At 43.5% G+C, this 16314-nt stretch overlaps 1 protein-coding gene across 5 annotated transcripts; it reads left to right on the top strand.

Annotated features, from left to right (window-relative positions):
* Positions 1–3135: 3135 nt before the first annotated feature.
* Positions 3136–16053, top strand: LOC147220815 (caspase recruitment domain-containing protein 10). 5 transcript variants are annotated; one of them, XM_086170187.1, is made up of 25 exons: positions 3136–3563; positions 4326–4462; positions 6222–6464; positions 8137–8274; positions 8475–8661; positions 8740–8878; positions 9156–9371; positions 9671–9799; positions 10039–10164; positions 10278–10457; positions 10532–10636; positions 10963–10999; positions 11121–11158; positions 11228–11316; positions 11403–11449; positions 11588–11708; positions 12089–12239; positions 12826–12949; positions 13051–13291; positions 13416–13482; positions 13565–13664; positions 13778–13936; positions 14170–14282; positions 14369–14484; positions 15092–16053. In XM_086170187.1, exons 3-25 carry the CDS (start codon positions 6230–6232, stop codon positions 15297–15299), a joined length of 3066 nt encoding a protein of 1021 aa, XP_086026313.1. In that variant the 5' UTR covers positions 3136–3563; positions 4326–4462; positions 6222–6229; the 3' UTR covers positions 15300–16053. The 5 variants fall into 5 exon arrangements, with proteins under 5 accessions (XP_086026313.1, XP_086026314.1, XP_086026311.1 ...); XM_086170188.1 differs by lacking the exon at positions 4326–4462 and having other exon boundaries at positions 11672–11708; XM_086170185.1 differs by lacking the exon at positions 4326–4462.
* Positions 16054–16314: the final 261 nt, after the last annotated feature.

The following is a 16314-nucleotide window of genomic DNA, read 5'->3' as shown; positions in this document are numbered from 1 at the left end:
ACAATGAAATGAAAATAACTATTGAGAGTAATATCAGTGAAGGAAACTTATGTGATGGATCAGATATTGAGCAGGAACTTTATATGGCCAGCAACAAATTAAAACTATTTGTTCTGCAAGATGCAGCAGTTTCCTGGGCCTCCACCTTTGTGTCGCCCTTTCACTGCACGTCCAACACGACAGGATAGAGGACAGCAAACTGTTCCTTTAAACCATAGGTGTCAAACTCTGGCCCGCGGGCCAAATTTGGCCCACACTGTAATTATATTTGGCCTGCAAAGCCATACCAAATCACTATTGGGGCTGGCCCGCCTGTATAGTCTACAGTGAATGTATCACTAATTCTACAAATCCCAGGATTTTCTGCAGGTGTTTTGGCATGAAAATCCCAACAGGACCCATAAACGCCCTCTCCTCTGTGTACAGTAGTCATAGTGACCTTATGCTAATACTGGCACCCTACTACTTAGGCAGAAAACAGGATTTTGCATGTTTGCAAAATTAAGTTATATATTGTATAGTATTAAGCTATACTTGTTCCATATTTAGTTTTTAAGCAAAACTTGTTTGGGTCCATATGAAAAGGTTCATTGTTATATCCGGAGGAAGATTTTTTTCAGTAAATTCCAATCTTGGCCAGCAACTTTGTCCCAGTTTTGAATTTCGGCCCACTGTGTATTTGAGTTTGAGTTGAGGCTGAGGCTGAGGGCTGAGTTTCTGTTTGAACTTCTGGACTTCTGCAGATTTATTCCTCCGTGTCCGAGCAGCGGCAATATCGCATTCCACCACAAGCCGTCAGTGGGGTCGACTGTCGTCAATAGCTCTTCTGTGTCGCCGTCACCTCGGAGACAATAGGGTCGCTCAACGGGCCTCCCTCTAGCCTCGACACGCTGTCGGGGCTTGGACCCGTTCACCGAAGAGACAGAACATGAATAGCAATGAAACAAAGAAGTGCAGAGAGGAAGGAAGTTTGATCAATTTGTCCTCGAACCAAAAATGACATTTTCTTCCAGTTCTTGCTACTAATGGAAGATGTTTGACTGTCGATTTTTACTTTTCAAATTGGAGTGAATAAAGCGCAATCCGTCTGAAAAATCTGACTTCTAGGAGGCGCTGTGCAAATATTTTCAGACCCGACCTGGTTTCAGTTTACTGAAGTGCTTCCAAAGTGGTCTCTAAAAATATGAATGGACATAAATTGTACTTAGTCGTGAAATAGGAGACGTTTCCTCTTCAGTAGCTGAGATGTGATTATGAAAGGCACTTGTATATTTATGTATCATGATATATCATGAAGGCAGCTTTTTAATGTGATAATTATAACTTTTCCTCATGGTTTGAGAGCCTGATAGTGAACTTTTCCACAAGACAATATTGGAAAACAGATATCTCAGAAGAATCAGGAGACGGGTAAGTGTGTGTGTGTGTGTGTGTGTGTGTGTGTGTGTGTGTGTGTGTGTGTGTGTGTGTGTGTGTGTGTGTGTGTGTGTGTGTGTGTGTGAGTGTGTGTGTATGCATGCGTGCCTGTGTGTGTGTGCACGCTGCACATTGGCTGCTGGAGCCAATCTCTGCCGCCATTGGGCAAAAGGTGGGGTTTAATCTGGACCAGTGACAAAGACATCCAGCCTTTCGCACTTACGGACAATTTAGGGTCTTAAGTGAACCTTGGGATTTTGGGAGCAAGCGAGGGCAACCTGAGCAGAGCATACACACTCCTCATACTGGAAATGAACCAGCAACCTTCGTGCATTGAGAAGATATATCATCATATATATCATACCATTATAAAGACAAACTCAGGCTTGGTCTTGAACACTTCAGTCTCTCGTTACTGACAGGAGTTGTAGAACTCAACTGTAACAATGATGAAATAATTGTCTTTGGTTTAGAAGAAAGTATATTCTTGTGGGATATTTTCGGTGTCTGTTGCTCGGTTCAGGCATCACACCTGTCCTGAAGTCCAGATGAGACCGAATACAATGGGCTCAACTTGTTTCCAGTACATGACTACCTTTGTACTTTTCCCCTTTTTACTGGAACAAAGAGGAGCTCATATGTAAGTATCGGGTGGGTCAAACACTCCCTTTATTTCATCAGGGCCACTGTGTGTGAAGGGTTCTACGGAAGGTATACGACACGCTTGGAGAGAAAAAAAACACAGTCATAGACACAGCCAAACCCTGCCGTGTCTCAATGAGGCAGCATGACGGCAGGTGAGTAACCCGCTCGCTCTCAGGTTATGAAAACCAACAACGATGACCCGATCTGATGGTGAAAGGTCATCCTAACTTGCTGAACCCCAGCTCTTTGCACAGCAGACCTTTGTAACTTTGTTTAGATGCGGCCAATCACAGGTGAGAGTATATAGGATGGTAAAAACAGAGAGAGGGCAGTGAGAGGGATGCAGGGGACGGACTGGGAGCCGACTCTCCTTCCATGCAAACCGGCTCTTCCGATTCACTTGCGCGTATCGACATACAGCTGGAGTGACACATAGCTGAGGCCCGTCTAAGCTGAGGCTTGTGATTTTTCTGAATGCCAACCTGCAGGGGATGTTCATGTTGCTGCGTTTCAGTCAGGGAAACACTTGTGTGACGGTAAAACATCTTTTTAAAGAGCAATAGCTGTTGTTGGCCACACAAGCCTGCAATACAACTGATACAGCACAATTCCAGGTAAAAACCCCAGGATTTATTGCACCCCAAACCACACCCACAAAATTTTCTGCAACCCCAAAATCACACAGAAAACAAGCATCAACATTAACCTCAACATTCGTGACTCGGTTTTCATACTGTTTGCTTGAGTTTGGTTCTGGTTGTGCTCTGTGCATTTGTTCGCAGGTTTTTGCACATTTGTGGGATAAAAATGAATTAAAATATAGAAATATAGTCACGAATGCTGGGGTTTATGTTGATGCTTGCTTTCAGTTTGATTTTGGTGTTGCTGGGAAGTTGGAGATGCAATGAATTCTTTTTTTTTTTTTTTTTTTAACCCGGAATTGAGCTGAAACAGTTAGTTGTGTGTCCAACAACAACTACTGCTCATTAAACAGACGTTTTATGGTCATCCGGGTGTTTCACTGACTAAAACGCTACAATATTAAGCAAAAGCAAGAATATATTTGTAACATAATACATGCACAATATGAGTTAATTGTAATGCTTCTCATTAAATCACTCAACACACAAAGCACCCATTTTTGCCTGGGCTGTAAAAGACCCGTTCGAGAGTCTTGTTTGGGAGCCGAGCTTCCCATCCATCCCATCATTCCGGGAAACATCGTGACGCGGTGTGCACGGCTCGGCGCACCCCCGCGGGCGGGGGGCGGTGCGCGTCCCCGCCAAGGTGTGCGTAAAAGGGATCGGTGCGCGTCCCCGCCAAGGTGTGAGTAAAAGGAAGCAGTGCGCGCCCACGCGTCTCAGTCCCTCAGGTGGCGCCGGAAACCTTCGCCTCCTGCCGGTTCGCGTTCCGGTCTGGTCCCCCGCCGCTCCGCTCCGCCCTCCGGATCCGGACCGGGATCTTGTCTCCGCGGTGTCGCGGGAACCCATAGGTCATGAGCGGTAAAGTCTTCCTTTCCTTCTCTTTGACGACTTCGTGTCCGGGAGGCAGGTTTTTCAAACCTCCCACGCCCCCGATCCGCACCGCGCACCGCGCTCCGGGGCTCCGGGGCTCCGGTGCTCCGGTGCTCCGGGGGTCCGGGGCTCCGGGGCTCCGACCAAGCCATGCGCGCTGCCTACTGCTGTCACAATGTCACATTTTTGCTGAAATTAACCTAATTTTAGCCATTTTTATTCATGTAAGTAAACATTTCTGACTTGGCAAAAAAAAAAAGTAAAAAAAAACAAACCCTCATGTCTTCCTCTCCTTTTGCCAGAGGTGTCATGTTAAAAATCCAACCGCTCCAAAAACATTTATGAATTTGTCAGTTTGTATCTGGACGTCACATGAATTCACTGCATGATTTTTGTAAATCGTTCAAGTATTCAGTCTGTTGTCCAGGGTCAATAAATAAAAACACAACACTGGCAACGTACAGTGTAAAATACCAGACAAAGAAAGGAAGTTTGCCTCAGGCTACAAATAAGCAATATATTATTCTTCATGATTCTGTCAAGTGTGCTGGAATGACATGAAATTATATTTTTGTTTTTCCAGTGTTATCATTCCTGGATATGAATGTGTGAATCAGTGATATACTTAAACTAAGTTGAGAGGACTTTTTTTTTTTTATAATTGCAAATGGTAAGGGTTGTTTGGGAATGTTTATACCTCCTGAAGTAGATTGCGTTCAACAAAACAAAAGTGTTTTGCACTGCTTTCAGCTCCTGGTTGAGCCTGTGAGAGATTCAAAGAGAGGACGCTGTCTTTTTCATCCAACTGCTGATGACAGGGATTCCAGAGGCCGTTCGGGCGAGCCCGGTCCTGCTATTCGGCTAAGAAAATACCCATCTGCCGCAGGGTGCACAAACACACTTTGTTCTTATTATTTGGAAATAACTTTGTCAAGTAATAACAGAGATGCATCGTGAGAATAATATGAACATTCCTATCCCTGTGATTCCTTAATCTTTATGTAATGATGTTAGGATTAACTGTTTGCATGTACGAGTTAAAAAAGACATACCTTCAACGTAAATCAACATAATAGTTAAACGGCAAAGGTATGGTTGATCTTAAGCCTGACGACAATCAAAGTAATATAAAATCAAACGCATGTGAGATGTAGATGAAGAAGAAGCAGTTGGATGTTTCCTGGGATTGAACATTTATTAAATCAGTTAAAACGCCAGACCCACTCCAGGGTTTGCTGCCACCTGTAAAAACACTTATCAGGATGGTAGTTACAGGTAGAATTAAAATACTTAAGGTTTATTCACCGTCTCTCCCACACTGTAGGAAGGACATAATATTGAGAGACTGTCTGTCTTAGCAGCTAGTCAAACAGTGTTTTCATTCCTTCGCTCGGAGACACTGACTCACCGAAACTGTCCCATTCAACTTTAAGTAATATCGTTTCAAACAGTCCTCGCTATTCCTCAACATATAACGTTACCTTTTCACCTGCCAAGACATCAGGTCGTGTTCCTCAGGGACGGTTTACACACCTCAAGGAAGATACTCACCGCTCACTATAAATTCTGTTAGTTTTCTGAAGTAACTCAGATATAATTTCAGAGCATGAGCATGATATTTTTATTACAGACATCTTACTGCTGATGTTGACATGATGTAAAATTGGATAATTAGCTGGAATAATAACTGGAATGGAGTTGTCTCGGGGTTTTGAGTTTCACACTCATTCTCTCATGGGGGGAGGTCACCCCTCCCCACCCGGCTTCAGTGCATAATATGTAGTTTTACATCATATTGTCCCGAGAACAGATTTAGCAACGATTGCAACTTGTCTAAAATCTCAAAATGCACCATTTAGCCTTAATGATGCATCACTTAGGTGTAAATTACCACTGGAAGGAAACTTATCAGAACACACACTTGTTGCCACCAACATTCTGGATGGTCCATCTTGTATTTTTTTTTCTAATGCATACAGTTTAATGCACTTCATTCACAACTGAACCCCATTTTTTTTGTTACTATCATATATTTTTCTGCTGCTACCTTCTATTTTTTATCTATTTTTATGCTACTGTGTAAATACCTTTTTTTTTTTAAATTTGTGTGGCTTGTTTTTTATCCATGCTTCTAGCTTCTAGCCTAGTCCCTCCGAAATTTCGTTTCTCTTGCATAAAGACCATAAAAACTCTTGAGTCTTCAGTTACATCCAAAGTGAGACGTGCAGCTGCAGGTTCTGCGTGGGCCTGTTTGGATATAGAAGGAGATGGGCCGGAAGAAGAAGCTCTTGATATGTCAGTATATTTACATTCCAACCCTCATCTTTGTAACCAAAGATGAGGGTCGGCTGGTCGGCTGTGAATAAAAAACGCAGATCGACAATATTGTCTTCGGCTGATGGAGGTTTTCCACTCGGATCTGCTCTGGCTCAAGCTGGTGGGGTCACACACTTCTCCTGTCTCTGAATGCCCTGAGGTTTCTGCCACCACAGAATAGATATGCACCAGTGGGTGGACGGACGGATTGATGGATCACACGTCGGGTTGAACGTCATAATTATAAATCTAATAGTTGTTGAAATCCTCATTGTTCTGAATATGTTTTCTGTCCCTGAATTTCCCCTTAACTTTGTTGATCCCTCGCAGGTGTCACGATGTGGGCAGAGGAGGTCACCATGATTCAGGAGGAAGTGCGGTCTTCCCCGTCTTGGTCTGAGGAGCGCTGCGAGGAGCTGTGGGATCGAGTGGAAGGGGTGCGGCACAAGCTAACGCGCATTCTCAACCCGGCCAAACTCACCCCGTACCTGCGGCAGTGTAAGGTCATCGATGAGCAGGATGAAGACGAGGTGCTAAACTCCACCCAGTACCCTCTGCGCATTAGTAAGGCCGGTAAGGGATAGCGTGTTCCAGTCCCAAAACCGTTTTATCATGTTAAAAAACTTATCATGTCATACTAAAATGTGAGATTTTAATCCTGCTCTGACCCGTGCTGTGGGACATTTCACAAATAATAGAGAAGTTTCACATTTTCTCCTGCGGTTTTCTTTGTTTCTGAGCTCCACATCAGTGGCCAAGAGCCACTGTGTCTCCGGATTTGTAACATCCTGTGAAATAAACACACTAATCCACTAATTATAAAGAACAACCCTTGCATGACTTAAAAGATCGAATTCTCGTTCAGCACATTTGTCCTCAAATTCTACAGTAAATCAAATCTGAGGATGTGAAACCTGCAAATATATTTCCGGAATTAGAATTTAAATTGCACAGTATGCCAAAATGTCACCGCCATTGTCAACTGTCACTGTTCTACAAGATCATCAAACCAATCTGTCACGGTTGTTCATTTGTGGAATATAAAAGGGATCAAGCCAGTTCCGACACTTGAAATGAAAATAAACACTTAGTGATCAGTCCTATGTCTCTGGCATTGAGCAGTGGAAAAAAAGTAACTCAGTTCACCGACCCATTAATGTATCACGTCGGGACAACGACTCCCACAATTTGTTGTTCCAAGTAGTTTTTGCCTGTTTTTAGTATTTTTTGTTTGTAAAAGTCACAATTCCCGCTGTTTTGAATGCAGTTTTCCAATCGTTTATTGTTTTGCGGTCCATCTCCTTGTGCCCTACATTTAGCAGGAGACTCAGCTGGAATAAAGAGACACTTAAATAAAAAAAAGTGCAGGTTAACAGGCCCATTAATTGCCCATTTTTAAGAAACAACCCCGCCAGCTGTGTCTTTCCCGAAACTCCCAAAGAGGAAATCCTATGAATGAATAGTCAGAGGGCAGCTCTCATGAAGACCCATCCCAGATGTAACAACCTGCCGGGAAAGAATCGGGAAGTTAGATGAAGGACGAGGCTCAGGAAAGAGGAGTTCAAACGAACTGCCAGAGCAGAGGAGGAGAGCGATGAAGTGTAGATATTGCAAGTTAAGATTAAGATTATTGCCCAGTCCAGTTTAACGTCCATATAATTGTCTTGTGAATGAGCTAAACCAGGGATGGGCAAACTACGGCCCGCGGGCCACATTCGGCCCGTTGGTCTATTTAATCCGGCCTGCCAAAGACGGGTGCAGAATTCATTCTTGATGTGAATGATTGGATCGATGAATGTGGGAGCTCAAACAAGAGATTATTTCATTTCTGGAGCTACTTGAGAATTTTCCTGAACTGAATGACACGGATTGGCTTTTTGATTTCGCTTTTACTGTGGACATACTGACACACATGAATGAGCTGGATGTGAAGCTACAAGGGAAAAAAACAGTTTGTGCATGAAATGCAAGCAGACGTCAGAGCCTTCAAAACCAAGCTGGATTTATTATCAAAGCAAATGTCAGATGAGTCTGATATGTACTCTTAACAAATGCGTTTTTTTTCATCTTTTTATTTGTATCGTATCTTGTGGTGACCCGGCTCGTCTTTCAAATTTTCAAAAGTCAATGCGGCCCCTGAGCCAAAAAGTTTGCTCACCCCTGATCCAAACAGTGTATTTTGATCAAATTGTTGTTATTTATGAGCACATTGTCAATATGAATTATTCCCCGCATTGCTGAACAGGGCGGTTGCTGGACATTCTGCGGGCCCAGGGTCAGCGCGGCCTTCAGGCTTTTATGGAGTCACTGGAGTTCTACCATCCGGAGCAGTACACTCAGCTGACCGGACAGCAGCCGACGCAGCGCTGCTCCCTCATCCTGGGTGAGCAGCGAACTCTGCACGGCAGGAAGGTGGCAGAGATGGGCTGGTGTCTGCGGACACAGTCAGACTAAGAGTCGGTGTGGAAAGATGTAACTGAATAAGCAGGTTTACCTTGAGAACAATGGTCCGCTTTCAAACGAGCTGTTGGTGCTTTTCTTGTGTGTCGTTTTTTTTTTTTTAATCCATATCTTCGCTTTCAGATGAGGAGGGTCCAGAGGGCTTGACCCAGTTTCTGCTCCTCGAGGTCCGCAAACTAAGGGAACAGCTTCGGAACAGTCGATTGTGCGAGCGGCGTTTGTCTCAGCGCTGTCGGATGGCGGAGGACGAACGCGGCCGAGCCGAACGGAAAGCTCAGGAGTTTCGTCACGACAGACTGCAGCTAGAAAGGTGAGTCCGGTTTTTGTGAGTCCGTTTGAAAATGCGGGTGTTTTTCGTTCCTATAAGCGAATGACGTTTGATGTCAAGGGTTCGTCTGGACTGGGAGTCGGACAGTCGAGAGCTGGGCAAGCTTAAAGACAGATACCTCGAGCAGGCGCTGAAATACGCCAGGGTCCTGGAGGAGCAAGGCAAGGCCTCTGCCCGAGAGAGGGAGCTGCTGAGGGAGGTGGGTCACTGAGGAGTCATGGCCCGCGAGGTGGTTCAGCAGCTGGCGAATACCAGAACCGTTATGTCACGGCCTCTAATTACTAAGGATTTGAATGACATTGTTAATTGTGGGTAGAACCCGTAACCTATGACCTTTACAGCCCATGCGATTTCCCAACCGTGCCGTTTGTTTTGTGCTTATGGTTTTTTTGTTTAATTGGTAACAAAACTGGGCGTTGACATGAAAAAAGTAAAAATATGAGTTGTGTGAGTTGTGAGTTGTGATGTCCATTCAGGTGGAAGAGCTCAAGTTCAGGTTGAGGGAGGCCGAGATCGAATCCGTCGGCCCTCTGGGTGCAAAAAAAGCTGCAAAAACAAACAGCTTTTCATCTAGAGGAGAACAAGGGTGTCCGCCGGCTTTGCCCGAAAATTCGCCGTACCATATTGATGTTCAGGAAATCTCGAATTCCGGACCTTCCATCGGGGACTCCATTCCTTCCACTGAACTCATAGTAAGTTTAATCTACAACTTCAGCATCTTCTTCTTCTTCTTCTTCTTCTTCTTTCGGCTTTTCCCGTCAGGGGTCGCCACAGCGAGTCAACTTTCTCCATCTAACCCTATTCTCTGTATCTTCCTCTCTCACACCAACTACCTTCATATCCTCTCTCACTACATCCATAAATCTTCTCTTTTGTCTTCCTCGAGACCTCTTCCTCAGCATCTAAACCACCCTTTATTCTCTATGAGACTCACAGTGACTTGTTTCTACCACCGAGGACTATATTTATTTTTTTAAATTCTTTATAAAAGTCACATCAGGCCTTGATGGACATCCTGCGGCAGGACCGCAGAGAGGTGGAAGAGAAGAGGCAGGAGCTCTGCAACGGCATCAGCAGGCTGCAGAATGAGCTGCAGAGCGCTGAGGAACAGAGGGACAAGGTGGAATTTGTTATTGTCCCGGGTTTTTCCCCTGAAAAATATAACATTTTGACTTGAAATGCTTTTTCATTTGTAAATTACAATGACATTTCAAATCCATGAGTTCTTTCAATTTGCATTTTGAGTTCATGAAGCTAATTTTATATGTGACTATCATCATGAAGTATATTGGAAGACAATCTTTTGCATAATCTTATCAAATCAGTGATAAGCCCCCTAACAGTGGCGTCTGTCTGCAGCTGGAGTTGCAGTGTGAGCACCTCCAGCTGAAAGTGAGGACGCTCCAGCTGGACTTGGAGACGGAACAGAAGAGCAGGGAGTCGTCCTACAACCAGGTCATGGAACTGGAAAAGGAAAGAGATCAGGTCAGGTTGTTTTAGCATGAAACCGTGGGATGTTTCATCTCAGCCGAGTGAGCCAAAGCACCGGTCAAACGTGGGTTTTTCATCTTGCTAACCGTCGACCCTCCGCCCTTCAGGCTCTGCGTAGTCGGGACAGCCTGCAGCTGGAGTACACCGACTGCCTGCTGGACAAGAATAGACTGCGTAAACGTATCGCGGAGCTGCAAGCCAGCCTGGAGCAGTTGCAGAGAGAGCTGGAGAGGGAGAGAGAGAGAAACCGGGAGCAAATGTCACAGAGCACCCCCTGTCTTCACTGTGTGGGTCTGCGCTTTAGATTGGATTCAGCGCCCGCATTTGGCACATGAGGTAACTCTGCGCGTCCCTCCCCCAGTCCCACCTGTCTCTGTGCAGCGAAGACCAGTGCTACGGCCCCTGCTGCTCCCTGGACCTGGACCTCAGTCCCAAGATCAACAGGGCCAAGCCACGGCTGCGCAAGGTCCGAGTCAACCCCCGTTCGAGTTCTTTCTGTGTTAGATGCCAAAATCGAAGAAATATCTTGTGTGGCATTTGAATGAATTTTAGAAGGCCCGGTAGATTGGAGGCTCTTGTCCCGGATGAGTAAAGTTAATTTGACTTCACGTTAATCGGTACACATGGGATGGGGTGACGCTGTTAGTCATAGGATTGTACCTCCTTATACAGTTTAATTTTTTCTTTTGTTCTGTGAGTTTTTCTGGGGCAGCTCTTGGTCGGAGTCATTGCTAAATAATGAGGTTGACAAGCTGCATGGTTGATCACGTTCGCTCTGTTTCCTGTGCACAGACGCCCTCCAGTGGCCAGGCCAACGACAATTCAGAGGGTAGGTGATTCAGGCCAACGGGCTCCTCGGTCCTCGTGTGTGCAAGGGACATTTCAGTCGATCCTCTTTTATGTACCGCATCTCGTTCACGTATTATAATTTAGATATCTCTCCTCTTCAGATTCTCATTCCAACTCAGAGGAGAACCCGCTGTCAGCCGTGAGTAACGCGCTTCACCTCGGGAATCAGCAAGAAATAAAGAAACTTCAGTGAAATCTCGTCTCTCAGGCTGAGGACAATGAAAAGGAAATAAACCGTCTCTCCACGTTCCCCTTCCCCCCCTGTATGAACTCCATCAACCGAAGGTTTCAGACGGAGTGAGTTCAGCAGCCTCATATTATAAGACTCATATTTCTTCTGTATTTGTCCCTGTGATCACTGTCCTTCTTCCCGCTCTGCAAAGGTTTGACCAGGACTCGTGGGGAAGTGATGAAAATGACAACATTGCAGGTACTAGCTATCCTTCTGTCTTATTTGCAAACACAGTAAAAATGCTATGAAAACTATCACAACCTTGTATTTCTTTTTTTTTTTTTTAATCCATAAAAACACCGAATGTACATTCTGTTAATACACCTGCATGTGCAGGTGAGCCAAGTGACCCTTCTCTATGTGACTCCTGGAACTCCCTGCACTCTCACCCTTTCCCTCCCGACCTGGTCCACCTGCCAGCTGTCCTCCCTCAGCAACTCGATCCCAGCATTCTCAGGTTTGACCCCGACGTTTTTAATGCCAGTGTGTCTCAAAAAGTCAGTGAGCCTATGAACTCTTTTAATGTCCGCTGGTTTCAAAGCAGTTAAACCACTGCCGATGCATCGAACCGACTTTTCATTTTTTACACTTGAAGTCTGGGTATCTTCGAAATTATATTTTACTATAGTTTCACAATGAACACGTTCTTTAAAGATATCTTCAAACACCATTCTTCTTTGTCTTCACACTGCTAATGAGTATATAAGAATAGTAAGAGTTCACTGTTGATTCATCAAACATAGCATAGAACATGTCAAAACCACAAAACATAGAGCTTATAATTAAAAAAAAAGCAAGTTGTACTCAGTTGTACTAACTTTTTGCTCCATCCTGCAGTCCCCCCGTCTCACCGAAGCACGGACGAGCCAGCCTTGCTGATGATATTACAATAGTAGGGGGAAACCAAACAGGCATCTTTGTCAGTCACGTGAAACCTGGTTCAACAGCAGAACAATGTGGACTGAAGGAGGGGAGCGAGCTGCTGGAGGTAGCCCTTCACACCCTCACCGCCAGACACACTTTGAACCGATGTAGGTTCATTTGTCAAGGAATGAAAACAATCATTATTTATTAAAATCCTTTAAACCGCTCACAATATTGATAAGTCTTAAAGATCTTTGCATGTGTTAACAAAAATCTGATACCTGTGGTGTTTAGTGTTTATTTCAAACCTCCTTATATTCTGCTTATGAATAAAAACAAATATCATTCATAATAACATTCCAATATATCAACTAGGTTCATGTGTTTCCATACTGATATTAATATCTTTGTTAGTATTGTTGACTTTTAAGACCCATAGCTGCAAAACCATATAGTTTACTTTTAATAACTACATAGTTTAAAGATAAAGGATTCAAAATGATTTTTTTGTTCATCATTACACCGAGTACAATTGGATTTTTTTTTTTACCACAACCCAGGCCCGAATAAGTGGGTGGACAATAAATGAATAGAAAAACTCCTGTGAAGTTTTTTTTTTAAACTTTAATAGTTTTTAAAAAAAACTTCACAGGAGTTTCTAAAATGTTTCTAAAAACGTTGACATGCGATTATTTGTGGCCGTTGTCCAGCTGGAGCGGGTGCTGTACGGCGGAGACAGTGTCCAGCTAAGCCAGTGCACTGCGGAGGTGGCCCATTTTTCTCTGCAGTGGTGGACCGAGCCTTTGTCACTCAAACACCGAAGTAATCCAGCGGGTGAGGTCCGCCGGCCACTGGATTGAGGTCGCAATATCAGTATCAACCTGAAAAAAATCTCGAGTCCGAGACCAAGCTGTCCTCGTGCTTCCCGTCCTCAGCATACTCCGAGCTGTGCTCCAGGCTCTCCTCACCTTCTTCCCCGGGCACGGACTCCTTCTATGTGCGTGTTAATCTCAGCATAGAGCCACTGGGTGACCCGCCGTCTCTGGCCGTGTCCTGTGATGACATTATACATGTCACGGATACAAGGTACAATGGGAAATACAACTGGCGCTGCTCCCTGCTGGACCCACACACAGCCAGCCCCCTGCTGGCAGGAACCATGCCCAACTACAACAGGTAAGCCTTTGAGGGATGTAGTTTTTCTTTTTCTGTACTCCATATTTTAGTTTATCATCAATAAGGAAAAATGTTTTCCCAAGTTTTAACCCAAACTAAATTGATTCCACTGTCCATATTCAAGGGCTCAGCAGTTGTTACTTGTAAGGCTAAGGAAAATGGCCCTGGAGCAGAAGGACTTCAAAAAGAAGGTGATGCACCTGATCATATTCAAATCAACATTTCCACAGTTCAGATCACAATTTTACTGTTCAAGGCATATCTTTTACGTAGCTTCTGAAAAAATCATCTGGCCGGGTGCGATTGGTAAAGGCAGTGGACCCCGGCCGTGGGATGGGAGCCACGCAGCCAGTCCTTTACACACTCAACAAACGTAAGAACCTGAAACCAAATGTGGATTTATTCATCTTTCACTGTAAAAATTTACCTTGATTTATCTCTGCATTTGTTCGTTTTGCACAAATGTGCAATGATCTGTCCTTTCAGGGCACGAGGATCATTTAATTCCCTACAGTTTGGTGCAGCCGGTGAAGGTTGAGACCAAGCGGCCGGTGATTTTCTCCCCGTCGCTTCTCTCCCGAGGTCTGATCGAGAGACTGCTGCAGCCGGCCGAGTCCGTGCTAAACTTCAACACGTGCACGCCAGGTGTGCACAGCCAACACCTTTGTCTTCTGACTGAAGCTGACATGAATGAATGTGTTTCCTCCATTGGCAGGTTGCTCAAAAACAGCCTCTCTATAATTTGTGAAATACTCATAACCATATTGCAACAGATGGATTTGAAGATGTAGATCCTTCTAATGGCGACATCAGGGGTGGTGGTTACCCGGAGCTAATACTCCCACTGTCCTCTTTCTGCTCTCACCTGTGGTGTCCAGAGCCCATTCAGGATTCGGAGAGACGGGACAAGAGTGTGTTCTTGTTGGATTCCTGCAATTCGGAGCAGGTTCTGGGTGTTCGCTTACAGTCGATACAGGAGGTGATCAGCCAGGTACTGAAATACAAATCTACTTCTGTCTTCTGATAGTGAATATTGTGTGTTGCATATTTTACAAATGTGCTTTTTTTTGTCTTAAGGACAAACACTGTCTTTTGGAGTTGGGACTGGCCAGTGTTGAGGGCTTACTGAGGCAGGGGGTTTATCCCATTGTCATACACATCTGCCCCAAGAGCAAAAAGCACAAGAAGCTCAGGCAAGTGTGTTTCAGAGTGTTTGCAGCAAAACTGAGTGCTTTGTTTGTCTTCTTCCTCACTACAAACTATGTATGTTTTTGCATGAATTAAGTAATTACAATGGGGTCGCTCATCAACAAAATTAATTAAAAACAAATCCTAAAAACAGGATCAAATGAGCACCTCATATTATTGCATGACACACCATACATGTTAAAGTATCAGAAAATGTGAGAGAAAAACAGTCTCCATACAGTGGCATACAGGGGTAAAAAAGGTCAATTTCCATTTCCAAAATGAAGCAGCATAGCAACAAAACATTTGAAACAGTGAAAGATGACAAAACTGAAGAGACATTAAGACCTTATTCAATACAAAATTGAGAAATGAAATGAAATTGTCATATACAGTATATACTGGTTGACTGACTTGTTGACTGTATTGTGAAATATCAAGGGGAATTGAAGACTTTAATTGTTGCACTTAATAAAATAGTTTGGTTTTCTTTTGTTTCAGTAACAAATATCCTGGACCCATCCAGAATCCATGTTGGGTCTTGCACGATGAAGCCGTTGTTTGACAACAGCTGTTTTTAACCCTCCCCCTCCCGACTCATGCTTGAAATAGGAAGTTTTTCCCGCGGTGTGGAGACAACGGAGTGATGGAGGAGGTGTGCCAGACCGAGGAGGTACAGCTGGAGACCCTTCCCATGCTTTACTTCACCTTGGAGCCGAGCACCTGGAGCTGCACTGAGGAGCTGCTGGCAGCCATACGCAACACCATCCACAGCATGCAGGTGGCGGTAGCCTGGATTGAACTTGATAGGCTGCAGTAGAACGCATAAGAATATATTCTTAGTTGTACAAGAAGTATATATTGATTTTTATCACTAATGCCAGATTTTACACATTTCTATGTGTGTGTGTTTCAATGGGTTTTACCTGTGATTGTGTACTGTATTTTGTAGATAATACTTTGCCAAGGTGCTTGATGAATTGCAAGGTGTTACTGGGAGCATAGTGTGTCTTAATGTTTTCTTATGACACATAGATAACATGAATGTCTCTTTTGAGGGTAATAAAGTTTACTTTGAGGCTTTTTTTTCTACATATGTTATGTGTTGAACATTTGTGCGCACGCATGTGTATTTACATATGTATATTTTGATTAAAACAAAGAAAATACTAGTGTCAGTAAAAGTAAATGTCAAACAAAATTACTAAAATGATTAATGCTAATTTTCTGAAACAATGACATGCAAACATGAATGCAGTAAATCAATATTGCAGTATAAAAGCTGTGAAATGTCAAAGCATATCATAGTTTACTAAACTTCCACAATGATTTTCCTTTTTAGAAATGTCATTAAAGTAAGGATGTACAGTAACAACACAGTTAATGATCAATTCGGCTGTTAGCCGGTACAAGGCTTGCTGCTCAATACACTTAAAGTATATTCGAAAAGTTAAGAATCTAATCACACACTAAATCATTTTAAATTCAAATAATTAATTTTATATTAATAGTTGAACCTTATGGTCAACAGGTTGCAAAGGCCAAACTAAAACTGACTGCATTCTTGTAATCTTGGGAGTCACATTTTAGCGGAGTTACAATTTAGCGAATGATGAAATGTCTGTATGTTTCTGTTCTTTTATCCTGTTTCAGAGAAATTATTAGATTTTTGTACAAAACGCTCATTATGCTGGATCTTTCCAATGTGCGTAGCAAATAGTGCTTCCATTATTATTACTTCAAAAATTCACTTTCAACATTAAACTAAATTAATTTCCATCTTTTTTTTTTTAAAAAATGACTGACAAACTTGCTCCCAAAATGAAATCAAAATT

The sequence above is a fragment of the Fistularia commersonii genome, chromosome 23 (genome assembly GCF_037954325.1).
Source record: "Fistularia commersonii isolate RoL2024-O1a breed Wild chromosome 23, RoL_Fcom_v1.0, whole genome shotgun sequence".
Classification (NCBI taxonomy): domain Eukaryota; kingdom Metazoa; phylum Chordata; class Actinopteri; order Syngnathiformes; family Fistulariidae; genus Fistularia; species Fistularia commersonii.
The sequence above is the reverse complement of the archived record's forward strand: the minus strand, read 5'-3'. Positions and strand labels throughout refer to the sequence as shown.

Coding starts and splice junctions, on each gene's coding strand:
- LOC147220815 (XM_086170185.1), top strand. Junction 8,879..9,155: donor AGAGGGAGCTGCTGAGGGAG/GTGGGTCACTGA, acceptor ATGTCCATTCAG/GTGGAAGAGCTCAAGTTCAG. Junction 10,637..10,962: donor CCAAGCCACGGCTGCGCAAG/GTCCGAGTCAAC, acceptor TCCTGTGCACAG/ACGCCCTCCAGTGGCCAGGC.